The 15,164-nt window shown below is 39.8% G+C and overlaps 1 protein-coding gene across 1 annotated transcript in view; it reads left to right on the forward strand.

Annotated features, from left to right (window-relative positions):
• Positions 1–14,674, forward strand: part of LOC103261130 (von Willebrand factor A domain-containing protein 8-like) — a 50,449-nt gene extending 35,775 nt beyond the window's left edge. The window contains exons 6-8 of the mRNA XM_021712711.1: positions 10,884–10,982; positions 11,805–12,043; positions 14,502–14,674. Coding sequence (XP_021568386.1) covers positions 10,884–10,982; positions 11,805–12,043; positions 14,502–14,610 — 447 coding nt within the window. The 3' untranslated portion in view covers positions 14,611–14,674. The remainder of the gene's footprint in view (positions 1–10,883; positions 10,983–11,804; positions 12,044–14,501) is intronic.
• Positions 14,675–15,164: the final 490 nt, after the last annotated feature.

Here is a 15,164-nt window from a genome sequence, read left to right on the forward strand (position 1 = left end):
GATTTTTGTTTGTTTGTTTTTGTTTCATGAGTTTATAGAAAACGTGTATTATAAATGCTTTAGACCCTAGTATGAGGTGGAGTTTAATTCTTAAATCACATGGACATTGATGACCAATGGATGGATGGTTAGACATCCATTGTCTTAGTGTAAATACTCACATCCTAGCTGATGTTTTAAAACCTTTGAGTGTTGCTAATATTGGGATTAGCCCACTTGCTTTTTTTATGGATCTTCAATTCTAGTGTTCCTGAGATCTCTTTGAGCTATATGGAGATTTTAACCCATTATAAACCATAGCAAATTAGGTCATGCCACTGTTAAAGTTAGCAGATTCATAGTTATCCAGAATAAAATCTCCAGCTAGAAAGATGATTTCTACATCTTTGAGAGCAGAACTGCTCTGACTTACATGCTGAACTACCTCTTTTAGAAAGAAGATTTATTAGGAGTTGCCCAAGAAAGTGTTGACACAGCTCCCCAGAACTGGGTAAAGGATGAGACAGAAGGCAGAAGCCAACAAAGCTACTAGAGGGTTCAGAGAGCCATTCTCATGCCTCCAGGTCGATGATGTGATCATCACGGGGCGGGCTGAGTATTTTATTGCATCTTGCACAGCCCGTGTGTAGAGAAATTCCTATTTGTCCAGTTCTCACTTTTGAAAATCTGTAATCTGGAAGAACTATTAAAGAAACTGAATATGTCACACACAAAAAGGAAGAATATCAAGGAAATGAGCATTTCACAAGATGTTGTTTCATTTTGCTCTTAATTGGCAGTTACAAACCAAATTATTGCCATGTAACCTGTTGGATGTCAATTAAATTAAACAAATTTGCAAACATTAATTGAGCACTCGCCAAGAGTAGAGCACGCTGCTAGGTCCCGAGCTGAGCTAGTGACCTGGAGAGGGAGGGGTGAAAGCTACTCATTCTAAAGGAGGTCAGGAGGGACGGACATGCAGGACTGAGGTGTAAACAGCATGCTTCCTCACACGCTCCTCTTCAGGGCGCCATCCTAGAGCAGTGTTTTGCTGATTCTCTCTTCAGTTGCCACAACAGGGTAAGAATTTCCTCAGTTATTATCAGCACAACCACAGCGATAATGAGATGATAACCATAGCAATATCTGACTGACAAATCCAGTTGAAATTGTATCAAGACACCAAGATAAAATAAACTTTGGTCAGTGCTTGAGTTCACTTTTTATGCTGTTAGATTTTTAGCAGGAATTATTTGAATAGTTTTGCTTTTGTGCCTTTTCTTGCACTTAAAAATCTACTCCTCATACTCATTACAGTTCCGTTAGAACTTTTTTTAAGGGCATAGAAAGTCTAAGAAACTAGCGTATTATAATTTTTCCAACCAAAGGAAAAGCTTGTAACACTTCACAAAACAAGCTCTTTGAGTCTCTTTGAGGAAAAACTTGTACTTGGGTGATTGTCTAGAGGAACAAGGTGGGCTGTGGGAGGCATCCAAATCCTGTTCCTGAAAATTCCTCATCATATCCACAGACTTGAGAACCAAGGTCACCTCAGAGGTCATTTTCTCCAGCTTCTTCATTCCACAAACAGGAAACCGAGACCCAGACACAGAAGGACTTTCCCCAGCATTGGAAGACTAGGTAGACAGAGTAGGATGGCGTCTGGGACTCTTCTTTTGTGTGTTTTCTCTTTTTTGTTTGGTTTTATTTTTAAACTTTCTTTTTTATTTCCCAGCTTTTTGTTTGTAAAATTTTTAAACCTACAAAAAAAGTTGAAGGAACAGTAAAAGAACATCCATATGCCTTCACTTAGGTTCACTAATTGTTAACATTTAGCTTACTTTCTTTATATTTCTCTCCAAATATTTATACTACTTTTTCTCCCCCCTCAAATCATTTGAAAGTGAATTATCCTGTAATCCCAGCACTTTGGGAGGCCGAGGCAAGTAGATTGCCTGAGCTCATAGGTCTGAGACCAGCCCGGGCAACTTGACGAGACCTCGTCTCTACAAGAAATTTTTAAAAAATTAGCCGGGCGTAGTAGTGCACACCTGTAGTTCCAGCTACTTGGAAGGCTAAGGCAGAAGGATCACTGGAGCCCAGTAGGTTGAAACAGGGTGGCCATGAGCGTGCCACTGCACTCCAGCCTGGGCAACAGAGTGAGACCCCAACTCAAAAAAAAAGACCCCAACTCAAAAAAAAAGTATTATAAGCAGCATAATACTTTACCTCTAAATACTTTATTATATTTCTCCTAAAGTAGGGACATTCTCTAACACAATTTTCATATCATTATCACACCTAGGAAAATTATCAATAATCCCTAATACCTTATAATATCCATTCAAATTGTGTCCCAAAGTGTCTTTTATAGTTGTCTCCTCTCCCCATACCTCCATCCAGGATCCAGTCAAATTCTGCACCTTACTTTTGGTTGTAATGTCTTGTTCACCTCTGCTAATCTGGAGTACCTACCTACCATACTGTTACCTTTATTTTTTTCTTTTTTCTTTTCATGACTGTCATTCTCTTAGGAGACCAGGCCAGTTGTCTTATAGAATGTCCCTTACTCTGGATTTGTTTGGTGGTTTTCTCATGGTGCCATTTAACTTGTTCCCAAATCCCGTGTATTTCCAGAATCCCCAACAGGCCTTCCCTCCATGTGGGGGAAACTGTATCATCTCCCTATCACCCCACCAACATGTCTGAGACTTTGAGTAGCCATAAACTACCCAGTCTCTGCTAGGACTCCCCAGCTTCCTCTGTAGACAGCAGGAAGGAGATGGGATGCATCCTCTTCATTCTGTGAGAGCTTTTTCTGTTTATAACGATAGGCTCACCTTGGTATCCACGGGGGCATTGGCTTGAGAACCCCCTGCAGCTACGAAAATCCATATGCTCAAGTCCCGCAGTCAGCCCTCTGGGTCCGCGGGTTCCACATCTGCAGATATGAAGGCCTGACTGCAAGCATGTAGGAGTATAGGTAATGGGTGAACAGAGTACAAAAGGAAGAAGAGTGAGGAGTGAGTCTCGGCTCCCTCGTCCTCAGCTCCGCTTTCCACTGTCAGTAGATTGTGTGGTCACTTCGTAGAGATATTTGATGCATGTACATCAAGTGACTGTGTAACATGCATTCTGTTCTGTATCCTTGTGTTATGTGATAATATTTAACTTAGTATTTTTATTTTCTCATTTGCATAAGGCATAGGGACTAGGAATAACTAATGAAAGAATTTAATTTACTCAGAAAATGGAAAATGATGCATGAGCAGAAGACAGTTTGAAGAACTCCTAGTGAAAAGTTTATATTCCATAACTCAGAATGGCATCACACATGGTGTCAGGAATTCAGCAGCGTGATCTGAGACTCCTCATCCCCCAGTTCCAGACAGTTCTTAATGTCGTCTTCCTGCAGTGATCCCTCAGTTATAAAGTTGTCTCGTCTGTATTTGCTTTGAAACCTTCAGAAGCCACGGGCCTGGTCTGTGATCCGAACTCTTCCCCGTCTCTCTTGGCATCTGCTTTGTGCTTTGTTTGGCTTGGACTCAGCTCCTGAGTACTGAGTAGTTACAGCCCAGGTCCAGGAGGCTCATTTGAAGTTAGCTTCACTTTATTCCACATTTTCATGGCCCATGCCAAACCACAGGAGCCCTTGAGCAAGAGTTACTGAGGAGGAAAGGTGATTCAGTGGCAAGACACATTTCTAAGCCATTTGGAGTTTTTAAAGTTTTTCATAATTGCTCTACCAACTGAATTCAGTTGTTCGCAGAAATAGCATTCACAGAAGGTCACTTAAGACCAGAGCAACATCATTTGCTTATAATCAGCATAAGCTCCTCTAAGCTTATAATCAGCATAATTCTTAATGTTCATGGGGTGCTTAAACACTAGAGAGAAAGGTGGAACAATAATGGTTATGTGAACCATTTCATTTTAATCAGGAAGTATGTTTTCCCATTACCTTCATTCCAATTTGTTGCTCGTGATTTCTCCAAGCCCCTGGGAATGTTTTCACTGTAATCTAGAAATAGACATCCTTTTCAAAAGCTCTTAATGACTTAATTATTTTTTCAAAGTACTCAATAACATCAGAATTAGATGACTTTTTCTGCCACTCAAATAGTGGCACCACAAAACAGATTTATTCAGTTATTCAGAAGTTGAACTTTGAGGGAAAAAAGTACCTCAAATTTATTGTTTCTATGAAGGCATACAAACCATATTCTAGGGCAGTGGTTTTCTAACAGTGTAACAAGTTACCCTCAAAGGATGTTTTGGGAGGGGTGGATTAGTGGGCAGTACTTTTTGTCCCATCCCTTCCATCCCCATTTCTTTCTTTTTTTTTTTTTTTTTTTTGTGAGTTGGAGTCTCACTCTGTCACCCGGACTGGAGTGCAGTGGCCGCTCCCAGCCACCGCAGCCTTGACCTGCTGGGCTCTGGCCATCCTTCTGCCTCAGCCTTCCCAAGTAGCTGGAACTACAGGTGCACGCTACCACTCCCGGCTCATTTTTTTTATTTATTGTAGAGATGAGGTCTTGCCAAGTTGCCCAGGCGGGTCTCGAACCAGCGGGCTCAGGCAATCCACTCACCTCAGCCTCCCAAAGCGTGGGATTACAGGCTGAGCCATCGAGCCTGGGTCCATCCCCATTTCAACTAAAATAATTTCATGGGTACTGATAGTGCACAATGTTGCATAAATTGGGCTTTAGGCAAATTTCGTTTAGAGGAAATGTTTCGTTCCACTGCTAAACATTTTTTAAAGGAAAGAAAGAAAGCCATTTATTTAGGGCAAATACTGGATTATTATTTCTTATAGACTCTGAGGACTTTCGTTTTGGAAAAAGTGTCATTGATCCTGTCAGATTTAGATGTTTCCTCCCTTGTCAGAAGAAAACAAGACATAGGCCAGGCTTGGTGGCTCAGCCTGTAATCCCACGCCTTGGGAGGCCGAGGTGAATGAATTGTCTGAGCCCGCGAGTTCAAGACCCACCTGGGCAACTTGGCGAGACCTCATCTCTACAATAAATCAAAAAAATTAGCCGGGTGTGGTAGCGTGCGCCTGTAGTTCCAGCTACTTGAAAGGCTGAGGCGGAAAGATCGCCGGAGCCCAGCAGGTCGAGGCTGCGGTGACCGGGACTGGCCACTACACTCCAGTCTGGGTGACGGAGTGAGACTCTGACTCAAAAAATAAAAAAAAGAAAAAGAAAACAAGACATAGATGTTCCTGAAACTTTTTCAGGCTTTTTCATTCTTGGACATATCATTGAATTTTGGGGGCAGGAATGATCTTGGAAATTATTTTCACTGCCCTCTTTGTTTTACAGATGAGAAACCAAAGATTCCAGGAGGTTAAATACTTTTTCCAAGGTGACACAGCTACAGTGAAAAGCCAGGACTTGAGTTCTGACTGCAGGCCAGGACTCTTAGTTGATATTTTATCCCTGTTTCTTACAGCCATTTTATTTCTGTCCAATTGGTATTTTTTAAAAACTGTTATTCAGGAATAAGTGCAACATTTAGGTAAAGTGCTCTGTCTTCCACCCTCAGTACCTCACCATTCAAAGGAGGTATGATAAACAAATTTATTCAAAGCTTAAGGTCACATGATTTACAAGTATACAGTATTAGTGATCTTCTAAGCCAGCATTGTTTACAAGGTAGAAACAAGGTTTGGAGAGGTGAAGTGATTTACTCTAAGTCAAAACAACTTGTTAATGTCAGAGCTAAGTCTAGAATCCTTGACTTTTCAGAACATTATTCTTTTCACATTGACTTCTATGATATGAAAAAAGGTTCTTCTGCAATACTATAGATAATTCACTAACACTAGAATTCTACTGGCATTTCTTTTGACCTTTTAAATCATGTGTTTATCTTCTAGTCCTTTGCAACCCATAGTTAGTGGTGACATCTTAGAATAGTGTGTTTGGACTTCTAGAAGGAGGTTAGAATTTCACACATCATAGTTTTCAGAAATAGCTCAGATGATTGATTGTCTCATACCTACTTATAATATGGACATGTAATAAAGCATAGCCTCCCCTAAAGCCAGCAAATGACTATCCTTGCTAATAGAAATTTACACATAAATCTTATTCATAAAAATGCTAATGACTTTGTTCTAATAAAGCTTTCTTTACATTCTAAGCATTATAAATCATCTTTATTATTTGATGTCTTTGTGTCTCAGACTGACATCTGGCATTTGTTTTCATTTGTTACGCCTTTCTCTAAATAAAAGATTTATTTTAACTTTTAAATTTTTTATTTTAAAGATGTGGGGAGACAATGCAGGGTTAGGTCTACAGATATTCATTATGCAGGTACCCACTTCCCCAGGCAGATTTCCACTACTGCCAATCCTACCTCCCCACTCTCCCCGCAGTTTCCCACTATTGCCAGTCCTTTTCTTATAGTATTCCAATAGTCGTTCAAGGTCCTTAAAAGATTTTTAAAAGAAAATATAGCAAAAGGACATTTAAACAAGTTTCTAAAGCAAAAAAAGTATTTAAATCAGTCCTGTCTAGTTAAGGTTTTTCCTTACTCATGTAGTTTAATATTTTTGTTGAACACTAAACATAAAACCATGCAAGGACTTCAGGAATACTCTGAAAAGTGGAGAAATAATGATCATAAAAATTTTGAGCTACTCAGAAAAAAATTCTCACCTAGATGTTAGGTGGTTTGATAATGACAGTGGGACCCTTGTTTGCTGGCTCCCTTTGCTCCTCCATGGAAGTGCTTTGAGGTCCTGTCAAGTCAGATTTCACCATAGTCATGGCAGGAACCAGACCAGATAAAGGGGAGAAGCAGTAGTTAGACAATGGAAGTGGATGCGACTATGTACCTGTCCTTGAACCCAGACAGTTTTGAGGATTAGCAAAGTACTGTGTGTAAAAGGTGTTGGAATCCTTGGCTAGCAGATACTAGATAATTACGACAAAGTATTGCTTTTAATGGAAGCTTAAAATGATTAACTGTGACACCAGGGAACGGTCCACATTTGTATAAACTTTGGGTTTCTCTCAAGCATTTTATTGGCTCTGAGCACAAAATAATCCCCGGGCCCATCTGGAAGATGAGAAAGCAGGGGCTCCAAATCATCGTGTAAGCCCCATCCTGTCCCTCAGGTGCCTTCTTGACTGCACTGCTATTTGTTAAAATTATTAGCTGGTAACTTTTTTCTTTGCAAGTTATGTTCACCTGTGAACAGAACACATGATCAAAGATTTCTGTAGTCTCAGTCATTGTCATCTGATTAGTAAGAACTCTAGCCATCAGTTAAAATGGAGGGAAAAGTAAACATGTTCATAACCCTCCCTCTTACCTCAACCCAATACAGGAAACCTACTGGCTCAGGAAACTGATCCTATTTCCTCGTGTGTAAGATCCTGGTTAACAGATTACTTCACCAGCCCCATAATAACAGTGGCCTGCCTGGCACCTTCTCAGGAGAACTTTCTTCTTGGCCACAAACAGTTCCTGCTATGACCTTTGTCAAACCAGAGCTTTGAGGGCCTCCCTTGTGTATGCTCCCATGGAAGAATGCTACAAGCTTTCCACGTCTGTGCCAATCCTAGCACTGAACACATGATGACCCTAGTCAGGTGTATGCTGAAGCCAGTCATTTCCTAAACCAAACAGTTTTCAAGAGCTGAACTGCTTTTAGATTTCAGTTTTTTAAATCTGTCACCTTTTCACTATATTGGTAACAAACTATAAGGAGATTTTTTAAAAATATATGAAATGTGTTACATCCTTAGAAAGCATTTATTGTCAACCTTTTTTTTAACACAGTGAAAAATTTTTCTCATGGTTACTTTGTATTATCCTTTGTGTTTGAAAAAAACAAACAAACTTAAAACCAGGCACAGAACACAGACCACACAGAATAATCACCCAGGCCCTGACCCATGGCTCCTCTCTGGCCTCCTCTGACCATGCCCCTCCCTGAGTTCAGGAGTCTATGGAGCCAACAGGGCATGCCCATTTAAAGCCCCTGTTTCTAGATCTTGCCCCTGGTACCAAGGATCCCCAACTATCCTGGCCAAGTGACCCCAGGCCTACTTCCGTGCCCTACATGGGGGTCTTTCCTAGATCCATCTTCCCAGGGCAAAGTCACCAATGGTGTGAGCACCCCAAGGTCTGAGGGGTAGCCGAGGAGCAGCTGTCAGGGGGGTTATGATGGAGTGATGAAGAAGTGTGGGTAAGAGGGCTAGGGTCCACCACGTGTGTGTGAGGCACCTCGTTGGGTAGAAGCCAGTGTGAGAGAGAAGAATGTGGGCTGTAGGTCAGTGGCCAGTATTGGCCACGCTGCCATGTTCTAGCACAGAACTTTAAGGAACCCAAGTATTTGAAATTTGTCCTGGCTTTCCAGGTTATTATAATGTGTATTTATCAAAGTGGGAGAACAGAACACATTTTATTTCACAGTTTGTAGCCAGACTTACAGCTTTTACATATTTGGACATCATATATATGGGTGTCCATTCATGTCCCTCACCTGGGACTGACTGCTGGGGTGTCACCTCTAACCACATCTCTCCCCAGGACAAGTTCAGCAATCTACAGTGGAACTCATCTTCCCCAAATAATCCCCTTCTGACTTCCTATTTTTGCACAACGATTTCAACAAACATTTTTTTCTGTTTCTTCCCATTTTAAATACAACCGTTTCAGTTATGTTATGGGTTGTTTTTTTTTTTTTTTTTTTTTTTTGTCAGCCAGCTTGGGCTAACTGCCATTTATCCCATGATTGCTGAGGGGAAAAAAAATGCATCCCACCTTCAAACAGCTTATTTGCAGAAAAATGTAACCCATATGCAAAAGGAAAGCTTCTCGTTACCCCAATTTGATTGCAAACTCTCTCTTAAAACATTTGTGCAGTAAACTTGCTAAGCATTCTCACAGATACTAAAAGTTTAAAGATGAGCTTTGGCCTCACCATTTTAAAGGAAGAGATGTGAAAAGAAATAATTACATTCCCCTACATTGCCCAGTAGTGTTTAAAACCCAGCTGTTGATTGATAATTTGTTGGTGTATGTTACAGATTTTTTTTTTTTTTTTTGAGTTAGAGTCTCACTCTGTCGCCCAGACTAGAGTGCAGTGGCCGCTCCCGGCCACCACAGCCTGGACCTGCTGGGCTCCGGCGATCCTTTCGCCTCAGCCTTCCAAGTAGCCGGAACTACACGCGCGCGCTACCACGCCCGGCTGATTTTTTGGTTTATTGTAGAGATGAGGTCTCACTGCCCAGGTGGGTCTCGAACCCGCGGGTTCAGGCAATCCACTCACCTCAGCCTCCCAAAGGCGCAGGATTACAGGCTGAGCCACCGAGCCCGGCTATGTTACAGATTTTTAAGTATTTTATCTCAGTAGTACTCACAGTGCTCCCTGAAGTCTCTTTCCCCAGACCCACACTCAGATTTTTCCTTGAAGATGCCCCAACTGCCCAGATGCCCCAAGGTCTGTTCTATAAATTAACATCACAAAAATCTTTAGAGGGTGGTGAGAGAGAAGAGAGAATTGGGGACAAACTCAGCAGTTGGAGGGAACTACTTTGCCCCAGTTATAGTTTTCCTCAGGCCCCAAACTTTTTTCCAAACTCTGTAAGAGTTGCACTTGACTCCCAGCTCTAGTATTTTCTCAATAGACAGGACTTTCCCATGTATCTAGTGAGAAAGGGAATCAAAAAGGTACTTTCTAATTAAAAGATACATGTCATACACTATTAAGTAGAAAAGCAGATTATGAGGTGTCATTGTCAACACTATCCATTTAGTTCACAGTTGTATTGATGTAGATTTGTCTGTATGTGAAGGTATAACCTTATGCATATATTGAGAGGAAGGAGCTTATACAACAAAACGTTAGCAGGGTTTTTCATTAATGGAAATAAGGGTAATTTTTACTTTCTCTTTTGTGCTTTTATGTAATTTCTATAATGAATATGTTTCACTTTTGCCAACAGGAGAAAACTAAATTTATTATAGTTTAGTTGTATAACAAATCACCACAAACATAGTAGCTTAAAACAATACTTGTTTATTAACTCATAGCTCTGTACTTTAGAAGGTCAGGCAGGCTCAGCTAGGTTCTCTGCCTCAGGTCTTACAAGGCTGAAATCAGGATGTTAGCCAGACTGAGTTCTTACCTGGAGGCTCTGGGGAGGAACCTTTCTTGTGGTTGTAGGACAGAAATCCCTGTTTCCCTGCTGGTTTTCAGCCAGAGTTGCCCTCAGCTCCTAGATGCCACTCTCAGGTCCTTCCTGTGTCCCCTTTCTGTCTGTCATAAATAAGTCCATCATGTCAAATCCCCCTTGTCCTTCAAATCTTCCCATCTTCCCTTTCTATCACCAGCCGAAAAAAACTGTTTTTAAAGAGCTCATTTGATGGGTTTAGGCCCACCTGGATAATCTACCTTTTGATAAACTCACAGTCAGGTAAACTTAATCATGTCTCCAAATTCCCTTTCACCGTAGAGTTCACCTAATCACAAGTTATATTACATTATATTAATGGGTCCTGCCTACACCTAAGGAAACAAGATCATAAAGAGCATGTATACCAGGAGGCTAGAATTGGAGGATCACTTTAGAATTCTGTCTGTCACAGTATGTGTATGTGTGGGTGTTTTTTTGTCTCCCCTGAAAGTTAAGAATGCAATTTGCAGTAGACCCTGAAGCCTTCATCTCACTTTCTACTCCTGCTAGAGAGTAAAGATCACAGAAGAGAATGGATCAGAAATGATGCATCTGAAGTTTGTTTACCTTTGTTGATAAACTCACATCTGTTTCACTGTACTTTTTTATAGCCGTATGTTGAGCACTTTAGACAGCAACCATCCAGAGTTGGACATTTATAGTGGACAGAGGTTTCTAACTCTGTGATTCTCTTGCATATAGTACGACATCGCTGGACACTCTGGAGATGGCTACAACATTGGCCTAGTTCCAGTTAACAAAATCCCCAAGGACAATAAGCAAAGACTAGAAATTCTGAAGGTAAATATATTCACCTACGCTTATATTATGAAAACTAATATCAGATTAGGTAAAGACTAAAAAGATTTCTTGAAGAAGTAGTAGATACAAGAAGCAAAAAGACTATCAGTTTTACAAACATTCAAGCATTAAACTGAGAAAACACCCATCATACCTAAAATTTTTTTCTCTACCACATATTTAAAACTTTTCCCTATATATTTTTAGAATAGTTAGTATTAGATTAGAATTCTACAACGTAGGTCCCGTGTATATCTAATATAGCTCTTCTCAACCCCTACCTGTTCAATAGAAGGAAAAGAATGATCCCTTTTAGAGTACTCTAGCCCCAATGTTATGTGTGGGTGATTTTATTTCACACACTTAAAAATAATAATAATTTCACACACTTAAATCCACAATAGAAAGACACCACAATTTTAAAGTAAGTTTCCTCCATTCTATTGATGTGAGTACAATATTTAGTAGTAAAACTTTATTGAGAACTCAACCCAGTCCTTGTTTTTCTTCTGTATCATCTCCATCCTCCAGTGTTATCCCAAGTTTTATATTTTCTTATATATTTTCGCATTTTAAATGGAAATTTGAATTTTAAAAGTAAGTGCCAATCATTTTGGAACAACTCTGTTTCTAACTAAAGTCTATACCAAATAAAAACATCACTGCATACTCTTGACACTTGAATGTTCTAAATAGAGCCCACTCTGACTTACTATTCATGTATAATATTTAATATTTATGCATGGTCAATAGAAAAATCAGCATGTTTGTTAAAAAGAAGTTTCTCACCCATGGCTTTTGTACAATGTCTCTTACCTCCAGACGATGCATGCCCACTCTCAGTTCTGCATGAGTGGGGACCACACCTTAGAAGGGACAGAACATGCCATCAAGGAAATTGTCAAAGAAGAAGCTGATGAGTACTTTGTGATAGTCTTGAGCGATGCGAACCTGTCACGATATGGAATACATCCCGCCAAGTTTGCCCAGATTCTAACAAGTGACCCTCAAGTAAATGCTTTTGCCATTTTTATTGGCTCTTTAGGTGATCAAGCAACCAGGTAAGTGTCAACTTAGCATACAACAAAGGGCAAGAATAGAAAGACTAAGCAGCTGACATGCTGTTTCATGGTCTTAGCATCATGAGGGATAGTGAGGGAGATGGGGGAAAATCAGAAACTAGAATTACTACCCTTAAGGAGCTTATAATCTAGTTGAGGGGATATGGCCTAACTTTTGTTTGGATGAACAGTGATAATTTAAAATTATTTTTTAGTTTATATTTAGGCCAATAATAAAATAAGTAATTAGTAAATTGATTTGTCCACTAACAAATAAGACATTATCTTATACATTTGGCACTTTATATCAAGGAACCAAGTTCAGTCTAATAATTTTGTGTTCAAATTTATATTCAAAATAGTGAACATCTATTTTCCTAACATAAGAGATAATGCTTATGTTTGTGGGTATGTATGTCTATGTATGTTATAGGTAGACATACATATATAGACATATATATTATATTCTCATAAATATGTCTCCCCAATAAAAAAGAATATGTGTACATATATATTTAAGTCTACATATGTGTATGCCTTTGTGTATGTGTGTGTGTGCGTGTGTGTATACACACATATATGTCCCTTCTGACTAGGAAGATGGCATAAGACAATATATAGTTAGATGCTACACAGAATATACTGATTCAATAGAGAAACTTTTGGTCAGACAATGAGTACCACTGGTATGATCTGAAAGGAGAGATCTAGAAACACTTTCATAACTTGAACACACTAGTATTTATCTTTTTGAATTATAAACAGAAAGAGCTCATGGTTTATCTCTGTTAAAATACCTGTAAGAAGCAGAAAATAGGCCAGGAACAGTAGTTCACACCTATAATCCCAGCACTTTGGGAGGATGAGGAGGCAGGAAGACTGCTTGAAGCCAGGAGTTCAAGACCAGCTTGGGCAACATAGTGAGACCCTGTCTCTACAAAAAATAAAATAAAAATTAGAGGTGCCTGGTGGCTCATGCCTGTAGTCCCCTACTCAGGTTGCTGAGGTGGGTATGTATCTTGACTTCAATTATGCCACTACACTTTAATCTGGGCAACGGAGAAAGACCATGTCTTTGAAAAGAAAAAAAGCAGAAAACACAAGTGAAAGTATATTGCCTTCCAAAAGCAACAACAACAAATCCCTGCCTACAGCACAGAGGGTCTACCTTTTTGATTTTCTACCTCTCTTACCTGTCATATTCTGTAGTGTAGCGTCCTTTATAGAATAGGAAATGTTTTCATCCGAAATGCTGACATTTTTCTCTTTCTATTCCCTTCTCCTTGCTGCAGAGTAAGGTTAAGGACAGACTTAATATGTAATTACAGTCACTTTAGGACAACTGACTTTGTATTTTTTTTAGTTTTACATGTTAGCACTTTACATTTTCTAGAACCTCTGTGTCCTCAAACACAAGCCATGCCGCGCTTTCTACCCAGATTTTCCCCAGTGTTAGGCAGATGGCAAGTTCAACAAATACTGGTTGAGTTGAAATGGCTATTTTGTCTTTCTAGTGAAGAGATCCTGTTTGAGTACTTAGGGAAGCACAATAATACCCTTGTGGTTTCCTAGGGAAGTGGTCCAACATCCACTGGCAAGAGATACGTTGCAGAATTAGCTGGTCTACCAGGCATGCCAAATGTATGATACTACACAGGATGGTTGACTTTTATTAAATGTCATTCCAAAACCAAACTTTGTTGGCAGCATGAAAGAAATAGAACTGTGTCTTGCAGTTTTGTTGCCTTCATAATGGCCTTTTGTTCCAAATAATGAATTGATATCTTAAAAAATAATTTCAATGACAGGTTATTTTTAAGGTTAATTCAACCTAAAACCTGCTGTAAGTTTTCAAAAATTTACTTTAAAATGAGTTGAAAAAATATGTCTATAAAACATCAGTGACAATGAAGCGACAATTGAATAATCCAGATTACATTTCATATGTGTGATGTGAAGCCAGAGAGAGAAAGAGAGAGAGATAGAGGGAGAGAGGGAGAGAGAGAGAGAAAGGAAGGAAGAGAAAATGAGCCACTCAAGGTTTGGCTGGGCAACATTTCTGGAGGCCTATTTTCTAAAGAAGGAAAAGCACTTAGAAGTATAGTGTGAGGTCAACACATTTACTGGACCCAGGTGAACTGATCCTATATGATCCCTAGTGCTCTGTCCATCCAGGGAATATGAAACACCAGGAAATGATAGTAACAAATGGAAGATATTTCTTTCTTTTCAATTTCGTTGATTTTCTCACTAAAAAGACCTTTCTTTTGGTTCACTGCTTTCACTGTGTCTCTCCCGGTTACTCTTCCAAGCCTTTCATTGCTTAGTAACAGCCAATTCAGGCGCAGGCAGCGAGCAAAGTATTGGGAAGTGGACACTTCCTTTCCTAAGAAGCCATGCAGAGGTTGTGGGGAGTCCTGATTTGCAATGGTAATTTTCTTCCCCTCCATCCTGGCAGGCTTCAGAGAACCTTACCAGCTGGCCGATCTTTCGTCGCCATGGACACCAAGGACATCCCTCAGATTCTACAACAGATTTTTACTTCCACCATGTTGTCGAGTGTTTAAGTACCCTTCGTCACTCTGATGACCCCAGAATTTGAAGTAAGATAGAAATAAAAAACATTCTGAAGAAAAGAAGACATCTATAAAGTGAACCCGTGCAGTGACTGGATCATTCTGGCATTCCTGGGTCTTCCCTACACTTGCTCAGTAATCAGAATTCAGAAAAGCAGCCAGAAGGAGATCAGTGCACGAACATCTACAACCACTGATGAGTTTAGAAGTCATTAGAGGAAGGAAGTTGACCTACATTTTACAAAAGGTCAGAGCTAAATGAAGGTGGTTTTGGGAATTGTGGTCCTCGGTCTATTTTCAAAAGCTTGAAGGAAAAAGAATGCCTTAACACATCCTCTGGTCACCCAAGAAAGGTAACCCCATCAAACTGAGGCTTTGATGCCACATTCTGACATTTAGATGCAAGTCCATGCAAACCCTACTCAACATGCTTCTATCCAAAATTATGTTTATTTTCTCTCCTCTGTGTTGCCTCCAAAAATAATGATTTTATAGAATTTAACCCACTGAAAAGTCCTTCCACCAGCGACATTTTATAAACAGTT

This window comes from Carlito syrichta, unplaced genomic scaffold (genome assembly GCF_000164805.1).
Source record: "Carlito syrichta isolate Samal-C Ts95f unplaced genomic scaffold, Tarsius_syrichta-2.0.1 Scaffold303608, whole genome shotgun sequence".
NCBI classification, from domain to species: domain Eukaryota; kingdom Metazoa; phylum Chordata; class Mammalia; order Primates; family Tarsiidae; genus Carlito; species Carlito syrichta.